At 43.5% G+C, this 15212-nt stretch overlaps 1 protein-coding gene and 1 long non-coding RNA gene across 2 annotated transcripts; one reads left to right on the forward strand and one right to left on the reverse strand.

The window, feature by feature from the left end:
- Window positions 1-3638: 3638 nt before the first annotated feature.
- On the reverse strand, window positions 3639-9970 carry LOC147001399 (uncharacterized). Its single transcript, XR_015044845.1, has 4 exons — window positions 9871-9970; window positions 9492-9657; window positions 4099-4139; window positions 3639-3741 (listed from the first exon to the last, which is right to left on the reverse strand). It is a non-coding gene; the product is annotated as an uncharacterized LOC147001399 (long non-coding RNA).
- Krt26 (keratin 26) lies at window positions 6833-15212 on the forward strand. Its single transcript, XM_021177121.2, has 8 exons — window positions 6833-7264; window positions 8173-8255; window positions 9356-9512; window positions 9646-9807; window positions 9893-10018; window positions 10981-11198; window positions 13380-13438; window positions 14917-15212. Exons 1-8 carry the CDS (start codon window positions 6833-6835, stop codon window positions 15066-15068), a joined length of 1389 nt encoding a protein of 462 aa, XP_021032780.1. The 3' UTR covers window positions 15069-15212.

Genomic DNA, 15212 nt, shown 5'->3' on the forward strand with positions numbered 1-15212 from the left:
GAGGGGAGTGAAGGTGGAAGAGGAAGAGGAAAGATGGGGAGAGCCGGGGGATGGGGAGGAGCCCTGTGAAATGCTGTCTTCTAGACTTGACATGGCTACTGTCTTCGTGAACTCACAGCTGTGTGTATAGGTGGTCATGGCTACCTACACAGGATCAAGACAGCCATATCCCAGCAGAGTGATTCACCAGGGCCCACCCCTTACCAAGGAGCTACCGGCAGTGGATAGTTATTGGGAAGGGATAGTAATTCTTCATTGAGGATATGGCCTTTGGCACGTTTCCATGCTCTCGTGGATGGTCCCAACACCCACGCATGTATGGGCAGCACCAACCAGACTTAGAGGGTGATGAAAGAAAAATCATGAAATCGGGAGAGAGTTGTATTGTGGGTATAAGAGTCACTTTTCTTGTACAGTGATATTTTACCATGACTAAGGCAACTTACAAAAGAAAGACTTGCTTTTGGCTTAGCGGGTTAGTTAGAGTCTATCATAATGCCAAGGCAAAGCTAGCAGGCAGGCACGGAGGCTGGAATGGGATCCTGGTTTTGGAAGTGGGGGTTTGTTTTTTTGTTTTTATCTTTTTTTCTTTTTTAAGAATTATTTATTTTATGTATATAAGTACACTGTAGCTGTCTCCAGACACACCAGAAGAGAGCATTGGATCCCATAACAGATGGTTGTGAGACACCATGGAGTTGCTGGGAGTTGAACTCGGGACCTCTGGAAAAGCAGTCAATGTTCTTGACCACTGAGCCATCTTTCCAGCTCCTGGAGCAGAATCCTTAGAACTGACATCCTGAACCAAACACAAAACAGAGAGAGAGAGAGAGCTTTGGGCTCTCAAATCCCACCCCCAGAGACATGCTTCCTCCAGCAAAGCCGTGCTTCTTAAACTTCCCCAAACCACTGCCATCGACTGGGGACCAAATGTTCAAATGCCCAAGACTATAAGAAATATTTCTCATTCAAACCCCCATGTGGGGGGGGAGGGGATATAGGAATAATTGGAAAGGGAAAATATGACTATATTTCATTATCTACCTGCATGAACGTCTCAAGATAAATAAAAATTAAAATGCATTAACTAATTGAAGATAGAGACGGTGGTTGTCACTTGCTTTGTAGAGTGTTTCACAAGCAGGGACGAAGCTCTCGTTTCCATCCCAGCATCACATAGACCCGGTGTGGTTGCACACACCTGTACCCACACTCTGGGAGGCGGATGGAGGACGACCAGAAGCTCAAGGACAGTTTCATCTACATAGAGAAGCCATCCCGGACTCCATGAGACCTAGCTTTAAAAATACAAATAAGATAAAATGAAATACCTGGGTGACCTTTAAAGTGCTTAACTTTCCGAGTAACAGAATTTTATGTCAAGCCAGAAAGAAAAAGGAAATCCCTCTCCACATAGTTCCATAGTCAGCAATCCTGAGCCACTATGGGAAAGAGTTCAGCAGGCTCTTACAAAGCTAAACACACTCTGATCATCCGATCCAGCAGTTTCTGGAAACCACTGGATCCTCACTTCTCCACCCAAAGGAGGTGCTAGCATCTCTACACAAAAACCTGCACAGGGGGAGCTGGAGAGTTGGCTCACAGGCAAAGAGCACTCGCTGCTCTTCCAGAGGACTGGAGTCTCTCGTTCCCAGCACATGCACAAAGCATCTGTAACTCAAGAGATCCTGCATCCTCTTCTGGCCTCTGGGAGCGTCAGCATACATGTGGCATGTGCTCACACCTACCTATATATAAGTAAAAATAAATCTTTTTTAAAAATGGTACAAAGATGTGTACAGTGAATGTATTCATTGATTGACAAAGTTCAGGATCAAACCAGATGCCCTTCAGTGGGTGGGTAAAAAAAAATAAATGACAGCAGATCCAGACGATGGGGGCATTAACCGGGGCTATCAAGCCTGGAAAAGACAGAGAGGAAACTTCAATGTGCATTACTAACTGAAAGAAGCTGCTTTGGAAAGGCTGTGTCATGTGTCCAGGCCTCTGGCCTCCTGAAAAACACAAAACCATGGAAATGGTACGTACACACAGGCCAGTGGTTGCCAAGGACTGAGAGGAGAGGATAAATGTGGGGGGTGGGGCAAAGGGGTTCATGGGACAATTGAAAGTACTCTATATGCTACCATGAGGGTGGGCATGGGTCTGTGTGTAATTGTCCAACCAACAGGGTTCACCAAAAGTGAACTCTAACGTGAACCACGGTGAGTATGAAGTGTCGAGGTACCTTCAGAACAAATGCTCTGCTCCAGAGAGGACTGTTACTGCGGGCCAGGAGAGGCTGTTGATAAACTGGGGGTGATTTGGAACAGTATGTGGGAAGTCTCTGTACCTTCCTCTGAATTCCACTGTGAATTAAAACCATTCTTAAAAAATTCTTTACAGCTTTTTTTTTTAAATGACTAAAGAGTTAGCTCAGATTTCTTCAATGACTGGGATGTCTGATCACCAAGTCACCCAAATGAAGAGAATAGACTCTTTCTACTGGAACCAAGTAGAGAGAATAGGTGGTCGAACTGGGTGTACTTGTGGCTTTTAAACTGTAACTTCTAAGGGTCAGTGATAACAGATCAACAGCACCTGCTGTGTGCTAAGCACTAGGCTAAGCTCTTGGTCCCCACAACAGCCCTATAGGGTGGATACTGTGGTCATCGCCGGTTCATGAGTAAGGAAACTGAGTCAGAGAGCAGTGGAGTCATTTTCCCAGAGCCACACAACGAATAACCAGAGGTGCTGGAATCCAGGCAGTCTGACTCACCGCCCGTGCTTAGCCACGACCTGACACCATGCCCGTGAGACCAAGAGCTCCTTGGCTCCCCCTCCTAGTGGAAAAGGGGTTGCTAGCCCTAATTGTCTTCTCTTTCCCAGACCAGAGAAGCCATTTGGGAAGGGGCTAACACAACACAATCTGATTCTCAGGAGAAATCTAGTCATAAATCAAACCACTCGTGTTCAAGAAGAGCATTTTCCTGGGCAGGCAAGGTGGCTCAGTAGGTAAAGGCGCTTGCGGTCAAGTCTGATAACCTGAGTTGGATCCCCGGAGTCTACACGGCAGAAGGAGAAAACTGACATCCAAAGTTATCCTATGATCTCCACATGCCTATTGCAGTACTCGCATGCATGCTCACATGCACACACATAAACACACACACACTAAATATATACATACATACAAACATAAAATGTTTTTTAATAAAAATGCTCTTCGAGAAGAGCCAACAGAAATTTAAATATTATGCATCTTTAAAGTTTTAAATTATTTTCTATTCATTTGGAGTGAGGGTGGATATGGGTGTAGGAACACAACAGACCATGGCATATGTGTGAAAATCAGAGGACAACTTGCTGAACTTGCTGATGTAAGTCCTCCCCTTCCACCATCTGGAATTAAACTTATCTCCTCAGGCTTGGCCTCAAGTGTCTTTACCTGCTCAGGCATCTCACCAGCCCCTAGAATTTGCATTGTAACCAATGGAATATTTGAAACTAAACAATACATTTATGCATGGTAAGATCCTTAGGGTAAGACAGACATGTAAAACTTCATCCTGAAATGAGAGGTCGAAACAGCATAGACTTTCAAGTTCAATTCAGTTTAATGTCTTTGAATACCAGCGACATGCATAGAATGCACTTTGGCACCGAGAGGATTCTCAAGAAATGATGGCTGATACACCAGCTGCTGGTGTGAATCCTGCTTTCCAGCTGTGACTACATGATCTGAAGAAACAAAGACATTGATAGAAGTGACCGGGGGGGAATCCATTCAAGTCATCTCAAGCTTCCAGAAAAGCAGAAATACAAATAAAACTATAGATTGAAAACATAAATAAAAGTATAAATAAAGCAAGGTTATCCTTTTAAAGTTTTACTTTAGAGGGATGGAGAGATAGTGCGGCCATTTTGAGCACTGGCGGCTCTTGCAGAGGACCTGGGCTCAATTCCCAGCACCCACATGGCAGCTCACAACCATCTGTAACTCCAGTTCCAAGGGACCCAACATCCTCTCCTGACCTCGACCACGCATGCAAGTGGTGCACAGACATTCATGCAGACAAGACATTCACATATACTCACAAAATAAATTAAACTTTAAAAAGTCTCGGTGTGCAGGAAATCTGTGAAGAAGAGAAGGAAAGAGACTTGTCTTATTCGTAAACACTGACCGTGTTTCCAGGGCTTACACATCATCCGTGCTGCCGTGATAGAGAAGTCTACAATCTCCGTGCCCGTGTTATTTCCATAGCCAGCTCATCTGCAAAATGGTTCTAATAATATGTGCTTAACTTAGTGCACAAAAGATAAGTTAATTAGTATTTATAAGCTACCTAGAGATAGACAGATTGTGTTAATAACACTTTGCAGTCTCGTTAGAACTCTTATCTTTAAAAAAAAAAAAAATGTCAAGTCTTGTAAACTATTCCTCTGCCAACCCACTGTCTCGGTTGTTTCATTCATGGGAAACATTGGCAAAAGAATAAAAATTTTGCCAGGTCGCAGCAAAATGACTAATAATTCTCTGCATATAATTTATAAATCTTATAGTATGATGCTGTGGTCCTAATTACAATTCTGTACTAACTGTTTTTAAATATTTGTGCTTTTTTTAACTCATACATTCTAGTCCGCTGGATAGCTCTTGTCTTGTAGCAATGAACATCTGATATTTCTCAAACTTCAACATCTACAACATTAAAAAGCTTCATCCGGGGAAAGAATTCACACTTCAAAACTAAACCTGTAATCAGCCGACCAATCAATTTGTACCCATCATAGGTGATGGGTACAGCCTGCCCCTCTCTGACACGTCCACCTTATTATAATAATACAAATAATTAACACTTATAAGTGTCTGTGCCCTTCAGACTGTCTGGTAGCCGTTCCTTATTGGAGCTGCTCATTGAAGCCTTCGACGGACACTGTGGGATGTGATTACAGTCACTTGTTCCCAGGGAAGTGAAGCACAAAGAGACAGGCTGATTTCCCAAGGGCTTTGTGGAAAAGAAGAAATCGCCTGCTTCCCCATGGCAACCAGTCTCCTAGGTACCAGATTCTGGGTTTCCTAGGTCATGATGGAAACAGCCCTCTGCTCCACATATTTTGTTCCCCACTGATCAATGTGAAGCTTGGATCTTAAAGTCACAATGCTTTACATACAGAGATGAAAGCAGGAGAACCAGGACAGGGTGGGGCAGAGGCATGCCTGTGACCTCAGCATCTGGGACGGCAGAGGCATCAGGAGGATCAGACAAGTTCAACGTCAGATTGATTGGTCTATATAGTAAGTTCCAGGCCAGGCAGAGCTATAAAATGAGACTTTATCTCAAAAGTAATTTTTTAAGGAAAAAGAGAAAACAATTCAGAGCCTCAGTAGTTAGTTGAATTGATGTTCTTGATGTTCTACTCCTAGATCAAAAAAAAATCACACCAGGCACAGAGGCATATATCTACAATACCAGCACTCCAATGGCTGAGAGAGGAGAACTGGAATTTAAAGTCAGACTTGACTACGTGAGACCCATTCCAAATGGTCAATAAAAAGGAAGAAAGAACTCCCAGTACAAATCCCTGCCAACACCACTTGTTTATGAACTTTAGCAAAGCTGATAAGCAAGTTACTCCAGAACGTCTGTGTCTGTTGTTTGCTTTTGACTTTTTTTTTTTTTTTTTTTTTTTTTTTTTGGCTTTTTGAGGCAGAGTTTCTCTGTGTAGCCCTGGCTGTCCTGGAACTCACTCTGTAGACCACGCTGGCCTCGAACTCAGAAATATGCCTGCCTCTGCTTCCCAAGTGCTGGGACTAAAGGTGTGCGCCATCACTCCCGGCTGCTTTTGACTTATTACAAACCAGTGCCAGGGACTGGCAAGACCTCTCAGTAAGTAAAGCATTTCCCATGCAAGTGTGAGGACATGAGTTCAACTCCCACCCCACCCCCAGGAACCTTGTGAAAAAGCCAAGAGCTTGGACGAATGCTTCTCATCTCCCACCCCCACCCCCCAGCACTGGGAGGCAGAGACATGCTGATCCTGGGGCTCCAGGATCGCCCGCCTCATAAGCCTCACCTGCCTCACATGCTCCTGACCAAGGAGACCCCCATCTCAAAATCTGAGCAGGATAGATGACAGAACCATACCTGAAGTTGTCTTCTGGCCTCCACACCTGTGTGCGCACGCACACACACACACACACATGTGCACCTGCACATACATGCAAACACCCATGAACATGCATATGCATGCACATGGCAAAATAGATCAGCTCAAGAATTCTTATTGGCAAAAAAAATATAAATCACTAAATATAGAAAGTTTCTGTCTCAATAAGAAAGGGAGCGCTAAGTAAATTAGGGACAACTGAGATATTCTAGTGCATTCCTACACAGGGAGAAAATATTTCCAATGTGAACTCTTTGTTACAAGGGGTGTGTGGGGGGGAGGGTGTCTCCACCCTTTTCCAGGGGTCAAAAGGATATAATGTCTCATCTTGGTAACCCAGGTAATGGTTTTTCTCTCTGTAATCTCTGGGGCTGTGATTTAGTGTTGCTAACACTGTGAGGCTATGAATTAGGATCACTGTCCCTGGCACTTTTTTCATATATAAAAAAATATCCTCGGGGCTCCTTGCCACCTACTGAACACTATTAAAAATCACCCAGTTTGAAAAACAGCAATTAGGATATGAATAATGTTTTATTACAGATCGGCAGAGCTAAGATTGAATCCTATAAAAGCCAGTGAAGTTGTCGCCCCATGGAGAATAAAATTTGGCTTCGGACCTCTCTGGGGAAGAAGGCTGCTGTGCTGTGCCATCGCCATGTCTTTTCGGTTTTCGGGGGGATCCAGGGTCTGTTCTCGAGCTGGGTCTGTCAGGCTGTCCAGAGGAGGGGCAGGCTTTGTGGCTGGGAATGTGTGTGTTGGGCCTGGAGCCGAAGGCAGCTTTTCTTGCACCCTTGGGGGCATCTCTTCTGGAGGAAGCTTTGCCAGCGAGGGGTCAGGTAGGGGAAATAGCATTGGCTTCCTTAACAATGAGCCAGGACTCTTCTCTGGGAACGAGAAGGTAGCCATGCAGAACCTCAATGACCGTCTGGCCTTGTACCTGAACCACGTGAGTGCCCTGGAGGAGGCCAACACTGACCTGGAGAAGAAGATCGAGGGCTGGTACGAGAAGTGTGGGCCTGGCAGAGGCCGTAGACTTGACCATGACTGCAGCCGGTATTTCTCAGTCATTGAGGATTTGAAACGACAGGTAAGAAATGCAGAGTCCCAGACTGTGGCTAGAGGCCCGGGATGGGCATAACTTAAAGCTAGTTAACAGTGAGGTATGGTGACACACATCAGTCATCGTAGCAACTGCAGAGGCTGAGACAGGAGGATCATGGGGCTGAGATAGCCTAGGAACCTAGAGACCCTATCTCAGTTTAAAAAAAAAAAAAAAAAAAAAAGAGCTAGGAATATAATAGAATTTTCCCAGCATGCCTGTGACTCTCAGTTTCATCTCCACTATCATGAATATGCTTAATTAGTTCATTGATTCATTTCGAATCTACTTAGCAAGGTTATGGGGTGTGGAATCTGCTCAGTCTGAAGTTGAGAGTGGTATATGAGATTTTTTTTTTTTTAAGGTAGAATCAAATAGTGGAAGAGAAATAGGTTCAGAACCAACACAATTGAGCCAGGCCTGATTATACAGCCCTGTGATCCCAGACACTCCAGAGGCTGAAGCAGGCAAATCACAAGTTTGAGGGCAGGCTGGGTAATTTAATAAGATCCTGTCTCAAAATCGCAATGAAAGTGTGAGCTGGGCATGCAGTTTGTTAGCAGAATGTTTGCCCACCGTGTGCAAGGATCTAGGTTCAAAATCCAGTGCCACAAGCATGGCTGGTGCATCACTTCTTTTTGTTTTGACATTCAACTCAAACTTTTTGATGAGTAAATAGCAGTGAAGTTATCTGGGCCTTTTTATTATCTGAATAAAATAATGGTTGGGTTTTTATTTTTATTTTTTGGTTGTTTGTTCTTGTCTAATATGCTAGCATGAGCTCTACCACTGAGTTACACCCCAAAACCAAGTTTCTGTGAATATCCAAATAAAGATACAAATGCCTGAGACAGGTTCCCACTGATGCTAGAATGTCCTTTGACTGTCCCGTTCAGATCCTGTCTATGACCACCTGCAATGCCAACCTTGTCCTTCAAAATGACAATGCCAGACTCACAGCTGATGACTTCAAGATGAAGTAGGTGGAAGTGCACAATTGTCATTATTCATGGCTACAAGACCACAGCTGTACTAGGGAATGTATCTTTTGCTTTTAAAACCTATTTTTGTGTGTTTTATTTTATGTACATGGATGTTTTACTTCTATATATGTCTGTGCAGAACTTGTGTGCCTGGTACCTATGGAGTGCAGAAGCAGGCATCAGGTCTATTAAAACCAGAGTTACAGAGTCACCATGTGGGTGCTGGGAACCAAATGTGGGTCCTCTGAAAAAGAGGTCAGTGCTCTTAACCACTGAGCCATCTCTCCAGCCCTCCAAACCAAACTAGTGCAATGAAGCCATTCGATTCTAGATCAACAAAGAAGTAAAATTTAATACATCCTTATAAAAATATCTATTATGAATTCTTATAAATCTGACACTATTTTATTCTGACATGCTATTGAATGGCAAAGATCATCTGTAAAGAAATGACACCTCTAAAATAATGTATGTATAAGGGTCGGGGTGTCAGTAAAGGCTTTGCCACAAAAGCAGGAGGATCTAACCAAGTTCAGACCCCCAGCATCCACACAAAAGGAAAGGACCAGTACACACATGCAAATCCAGTGCTGGTGAGATATGGACAGAGCCAGGCAGTGGTGGTCTGCACCTTTAATCCCAGCACTCAGGAGAGAGAGGTAGTTGGGTACCTGTGTGTTGAAGGACAGCCTGTTCTACATACTGAGTTTCAGGACAGCCAGGGATATAAAGAGAGACCCTGTATTTAAAAAAAACAGGGGTGAGCAGAGACAGGAGAGGCTTGCTGGCTAGCCAATTGGTGAGCTTCAGCTTCAGTGAGAGAGACCCTGTCTCAAAAAAGAGATTGAGAAAGACACCCGGTATTGACCTCTGACCTCTGTGTGCACATGCAAATACACACACACACACACACACACACACACACATAGTACTTATAAGCTAATAGATATCCCAAACTATCTTAATAGTTTGCCATTGTAAGAAACCTTGGAAATACATACAGAACCAGAACCCTCCACCCTTCGGCACACCAAGTGTCTTTGCAAGTTGTACCTGCTTGAAATCCCAACTCTAAAACACTCTCACACCCTTTAAGGTATGAAAATGAACTGGCTCTGCACCAGAGTGTTGAGGCTGACACCAACGGTCTTCGCAGAGTGTTGGACGAGCTGACGCTGTCTACAACCGACTTAGAAATACAACGGGAGGCTCTGAGTGAGGAGCTGACATACCTCCAAAAGAACCACGAGGAGGTGAGGAAGGAAGCCTGTGGAACAGCCTTGCGCACACCGATTTCCCTCTTCAAGCCCACTGTTCATTCCATAGCAGGATGTGGATGTCGATCGAAATCCTCCCCCTTTGATATTAACGTTTACCCCTTTCCAGGAAATGGTAGTTCTGCAAAATGCATCAGGGGGGAACATCAATGTGGAGATGAACGCAGCCCCCAGCGTGGATCTAACCGCCATGTTGAACAACATGAGGGCCGAATATGAAGATTTGGCTGAGCAGAACCGGAAAGATGCAGAGGCCAGCTTTAAAGAGAAGGTACATCTGCAGCAGCTGACGCGAGAGGGGCTCATTTGGTAAACAGTCAAGCTGGATACTAACCCGTCTGGCGGTTCCTCTTCAGAGCGCATCACTGCAGCAACAGATTTCAGATGACGCAGGAGCAGCCACAGCAGCCAGAAACGAACTGATGGAACTGAAACGCAATCTGCAGACTCTGGAGATAGAACTTCAATCCATCACGGCTATGGTACGTGAGAGCGGAACTGAAGGTGTGTGCCTGCACAATTTGCACTACTGCAGCAAAACCTCACACAGGATATGTTGTAATGAAAGGGATTTATTTACTCACCCAGGTATCGTGGCCAAACTGTGCCAAAGCCCTCTCTGGCTACACCACATAACAAGTGGCATCATGGCAGAAGTTTGAGAATCGTGAGACAGGACGCTAGAGCACAGGGAGGGACCACACTCAACTGTTTTAAAATAACCCTCTCTGGAGAGCTAACTAGTGTCTGACTAGAACTAAATCGATTTACTCCCGGAGCCCTTGGTAACTTAACCTCTCACTAGCCCCACCTCTTAGAGGTCTTCACTTATCTTAATGACACCACGCTGGGACCAAGCCCCTCATACATAAATCCTCGAGGGAACATACTCAAACCACATCCAACACCTAACATTCTAAGTGCATAGGTAAATAAGTATGTATAGACATTAGTTATTTTTAATATTTTATTTTATGTCTATGAGAGTTTTGCATGCATGTATGTATGCACATCATTTATGTAGCTGGTGCCTGTGAGGCTCAAAAAAAGGATGTTAAATCTCCTAGAGCCAGAGTTACAGATGTTTGAGAGGCACCATGAAGCTCCTGGGAACCCAGGTCCTCTGCAAGAGCAGTCAGTGTTCTTAACTGCTGAGCCATCTCTCTAGCCCCTATGAGATGAATATTTACAACATTAAATGTATTATACATAATTAAATGACTACCGTGTTATAGTAAACCTCAGGCACTCCACCAATAAGCATTACTTCCAACACAGCATTCCCAGACCTTGCTAGTCTTTCCTCAACGAACCCCACCCATTCTGATTTTTAATTGAGAATATGTGCACCTCATCCTAACACCCCCTTCTACCTTGAAGATGTTTCAGTGTGGACACACCGCCCTCCCTCACTCATTCAAGCCTTACTCTGCTTTTCTTCCAGAAACAATCCTACGAAAATTCATTGGCTGAGACAGAAGGGAATTACTATGCTCAACTCCAGCAAATTCAGGAGCAGATTGGGGCGCGGGAGGAGCAGCTGCAGCAGATCCGAACAGAGACAGAAGGCCAGAAGCTGGAGCACGAGCAGCTGCTGGGCATCAAAACGTGTTTAGAGAAGGAGATTGACACATACTGCAACTTACTAGATGGAGAGGAACAGTGAGTACCAGTGTATGAAACAACTAACTGCATGGTAACTAGGTTTCTATGTGTTTATTATACATTTGTTACAAGTTATCTAATATATTATGTGTTTGCTACAGAAGTATAATATATATCACATATTTAGTGTAGGGTCTATTTATCTTGTAATGCATAGCATATATAGTACATCCTATAACTTCTTTAAAATCATATATATGTGTATATATATATATATACTCAATTATGTCATTATTGCATCCAATGAAATGAAAACAGAAATTTAAAAATCAAAACTCAGGGGTTTCTTTTGGCTCGAATGTTGTGGTGGCTGTTGCTAGTGATGATGACGATGATGATGGCGATGGTAATGGTGATGATGATTTCTGAGACGGTATCTTATGTCGTCCAATCCCTTAACTCTGTAATTTTCCTATCTCAGCCTCCTGAGTACTGGGATTATGAGCACAAGCCACTCGTACATCCTAGAAATCAAAGATCTAAGTATGGAAAACATTTGCATGCATAATTATATAAAGGACAATTAAATACAAAATACTTGGTCATCCCAGTACTCTAGTCCAAGGAAAACATTGCTTTCTTTTATGTTTATGTTTAATTTCTTAAAACTCAACTTGTTTTATTACTTCAGTAGTTTTCTCATCTATACCCTCTGTCCAAGCTCAGAACAAGGATTAAAAATATCTCACTGAGGACTAGAAAGATGGATCAGTGGTTAAGAGCACTGATTGCTCTTCCAGAGGTCCTGAGTTCAATTCCTGGCAACCACATGGTGGCTCACTACCATCTATAATGGGATTTGATGTCCTCTGAAGCAGGCATACATGCAAACAGAGTGCTCATTATACATAAATAAATAATTCTTTTTAAGAAAGTCTCACTGCATTGGTGGTACAGCAGTGAGCACAGCCATCTCCTGAGAAGAGGCCATAGAGAGACATCAGACTTTGTTAGCTAAGGCCCCAAAAGTTCCACAATTGCAGCTTCAGTTGTGAGTCACGGTCCTGAGTGAATGTGAACATGTGGGTCCTTTTTGCTAAAGTTGTAAACCCAGTAAAACCACACTCTGTTCTCAGCCACAGACAGCATCTCCCCGTGCAGACAAAGAACCTTGACAGAGGCTGACACTCAACCAGGCCATCAGTGGCTGTTACTAAACACTGGCCCATGGTCATAGTGTGTGTAGATAGCTGTCTTCTGCAGTCTTGCAGGACAGGGGGAGCCCTCTTCAAACTATTATTATTATTGTTGTTGTTGTTATTATTATTATTTTGTTTTCGATACATCCCAACTACAGTTTCCCCTCCTTCCCCTCCTCCAAGCCGCCAGCCCCACCCCACTCCCACATCTCCCCTCTCCCATAGATCCTACTCCTCCTCTGTTTCCTAGCGACATCCACCAAATGCAACATCACAAGATACAATAAAACTAAGCACAAACCCTCATGTCAAGGCTGGACAAGGCAACTCAGTAGGCGTTGGCGGCATAGTGGTGAACATAGCTGCCTTCCGGACTGTTCTAAGAGAAGCCAGCAGTGATGGCTCCCTCCTCGGTACCTGGAGACCATTCACTCTTGCCTTAACGTACAGTACCTTCTAGGCAATGTTAAGCATAGTGTTTTACATGAATGTGTTGTCTTTCTAACTCTATAAGCTACTGTGTTTCTTGGGTCTCTATTTTTCTACAGCCACCCAGCCCGCCTCTCAGAGCAGGCATTGGTTGAACTGTTGAATGAAAAGTCAGATCACAAGCTGGGGATGGATACCCTTGTTGCTAGATAGAAGAGACGACATCCAGCCATAAATATCCATTTAATCTCTTCTCACTATGCTGAAGTCACCAAAAGCTTACTAACATCCCTTTAAAGTTAAACAATTTAAAACTTACTGAAACTAGAACTCCAAGCTTACTATGTCTGGGGATGGAGAGAGAGGGTTCAGCAGTTAAAAACCAGTTCAATTCCCAACACCCACAATTACAGTCAACTGTAACTCCAGATCCAGGGGAACTAATGCCCTCTTCTGGCCTTGTCTGGCACCTGCATATATGTGGATGCACACATATGCACATAAACAAAACTCAAAGTAATTTTTGAAAAACCCTGTAATTTCCAGTTCGCAATCATTTATGAGCTTCCAGCTGAAAGAAAAATATAATAACCTACTCCTCTCTTCACAGAAGAAGTGAATCCACAAGTTACAAACCAAAGGATGGCAAGCCTGCAAGTGAATTCAATGGTATGGAAGGGATTTTAGTTAGTGCGATTATGTGTGTGTGTGTGTGTGTGTGTGTGTCTGTGTGTCTGTGTGTCTGTGTGTGTGTAACACACACAGACACACACACAACCGAGCATGCATGCTAGCATGTGTGTGCCTGCTGAGCATGTGAAGATAAACCTCAGGTGTCTTTCTCAAATGCTCTCCACATTGTTTTTCTGAGACAGAGTCTCTTACTAGTCTGGAATTTGCCCAATGATCCTCCTGCCTCAGCTTCTCCAGTTCTGGGATTGCAAGTGTGCCCTACCATGCCTGGCTTTTGTATATGCACACTGGGGATTAGACTCAGTTCCTAACACTTCCACAGCAAAAACATCAGTCACCGAGCCTAGGGGATTCATTTAAACCTCTTCAGCTTTATTGAACAAGCAGCCTATGTGTTAACTAAAAATTTGTTTAAAGTTTAGATCTAGTGAGTGAACTAGTGAGGTCATTGCGACTTATTATTTATTTATTTATTTTCACCTAAAGTTTTGCTATGTAGCTCAAACTGGCCTGGAACTCAGTCTTTTTTTCGTTGGTCTATCACATGACAAGATTACAGATATGTGCCACTATTCTATTCACCTGACAATTCTTAATATTTATATCTTACATCCCTGCAGAGCAGATAAGTTTAAATTATAAAATGACTGTAGTGAAGAACAAATCCATGAATATCTTTATTGCATAGAATGCATTATTTCTAAGTTTTACTGCTTAATAAATGTGCTTACTTTAAACCACTAAAATAAGACAAGCTGGTATTTAAAGAAGGCAACAATCCAGCCTAGTGATTCAGGCCTATGATCCTAAGTACTTGGGAGACTATAGCAGGAGGTTTGTAGATTCTAGACTTGTCTGGGTCACAAAGTGAGTTGAAAACCAGTTTGAGTGATTTAATGGAACTCTGTCTCAAAGTAAAGAATGAAATGAGGAATCGATATAAGTGAAAAATAAGAGTCCTGGTCTAGTATATTTTTGAGTACCTGGGTTCAACCTCCAGTTCTAAAGGGGGAAGGGAAGGAGAAAAGGGGGAAGGAAAAGAGGGGAAAAGAGGGAGGGAGGAAAGGAGGGAAAAAAGGGAGGGGGAGGAAGAGAGGGAGGGAGGGAGGGAGGGAGGGAGGGAGGGAGGGAGGGAGGGAGGGAGGGAGAACAGGGCATTGACTGTTTCAGACCTATATTTACCTGGTGCCTAGACTCTTTTTAATACATATTTCATTTGTGCTTTCAAACACCCATTGCAGAGAGAGAGAGAGAGAGAGAGAGAGAGAACAACCTTTCAATCAGTCCTGGCTCTTGTTAATAACTAACTCTAAACATTGTATCTCAATTTTTTTCAAACTTGGAAAAAACAAAAAAAAAACAAAAGCAAACAGTCTTTAAGTACCTACCTGCCATGACTAAGTACATTCCCCTGTTAAGACTGACCGCTGAACTTTCCCCTAACTTCATTTTAGACTCAGCAGAAGAAACATTTGCCAGAACAGTGGCTGAAGAGCTAGATCAACTTGGCAACCTCCTTTCACTGAGAGTGCACTCCGTGGAAGAAAAATCCTCTAAGATCAGCAATATCACCATGGAGCAGCGGGTGCCTTCCAAAGCCCCATAGCGATGGCAAGATCATTCATCAATCAAAAAGCTGCCCCTCCAGAATCAATCCCTTTGGTCAAGTAACGCAAGAGAATCATTCATGCCTGTTCCTACGTGTCAAACAACTAGGCTCAAGTTTCCTTTTCTTCTTCTTCTTCCTACA

Source organism: Mus caroli, unplaced genomic scaffold, assembly GCF_978045245.1.
Source record: "Mus caroli unplaced genomic scaffold, Mus_caroli_1 scaffold_13, whole genome shotgun sequence".
NCBI classification, from domain to species: domain Eukaryota; kingdom Metazoa; phylum Chordata; class Mammalia; order Rodentia; family Muridae; genus Mus; species Mus caroli.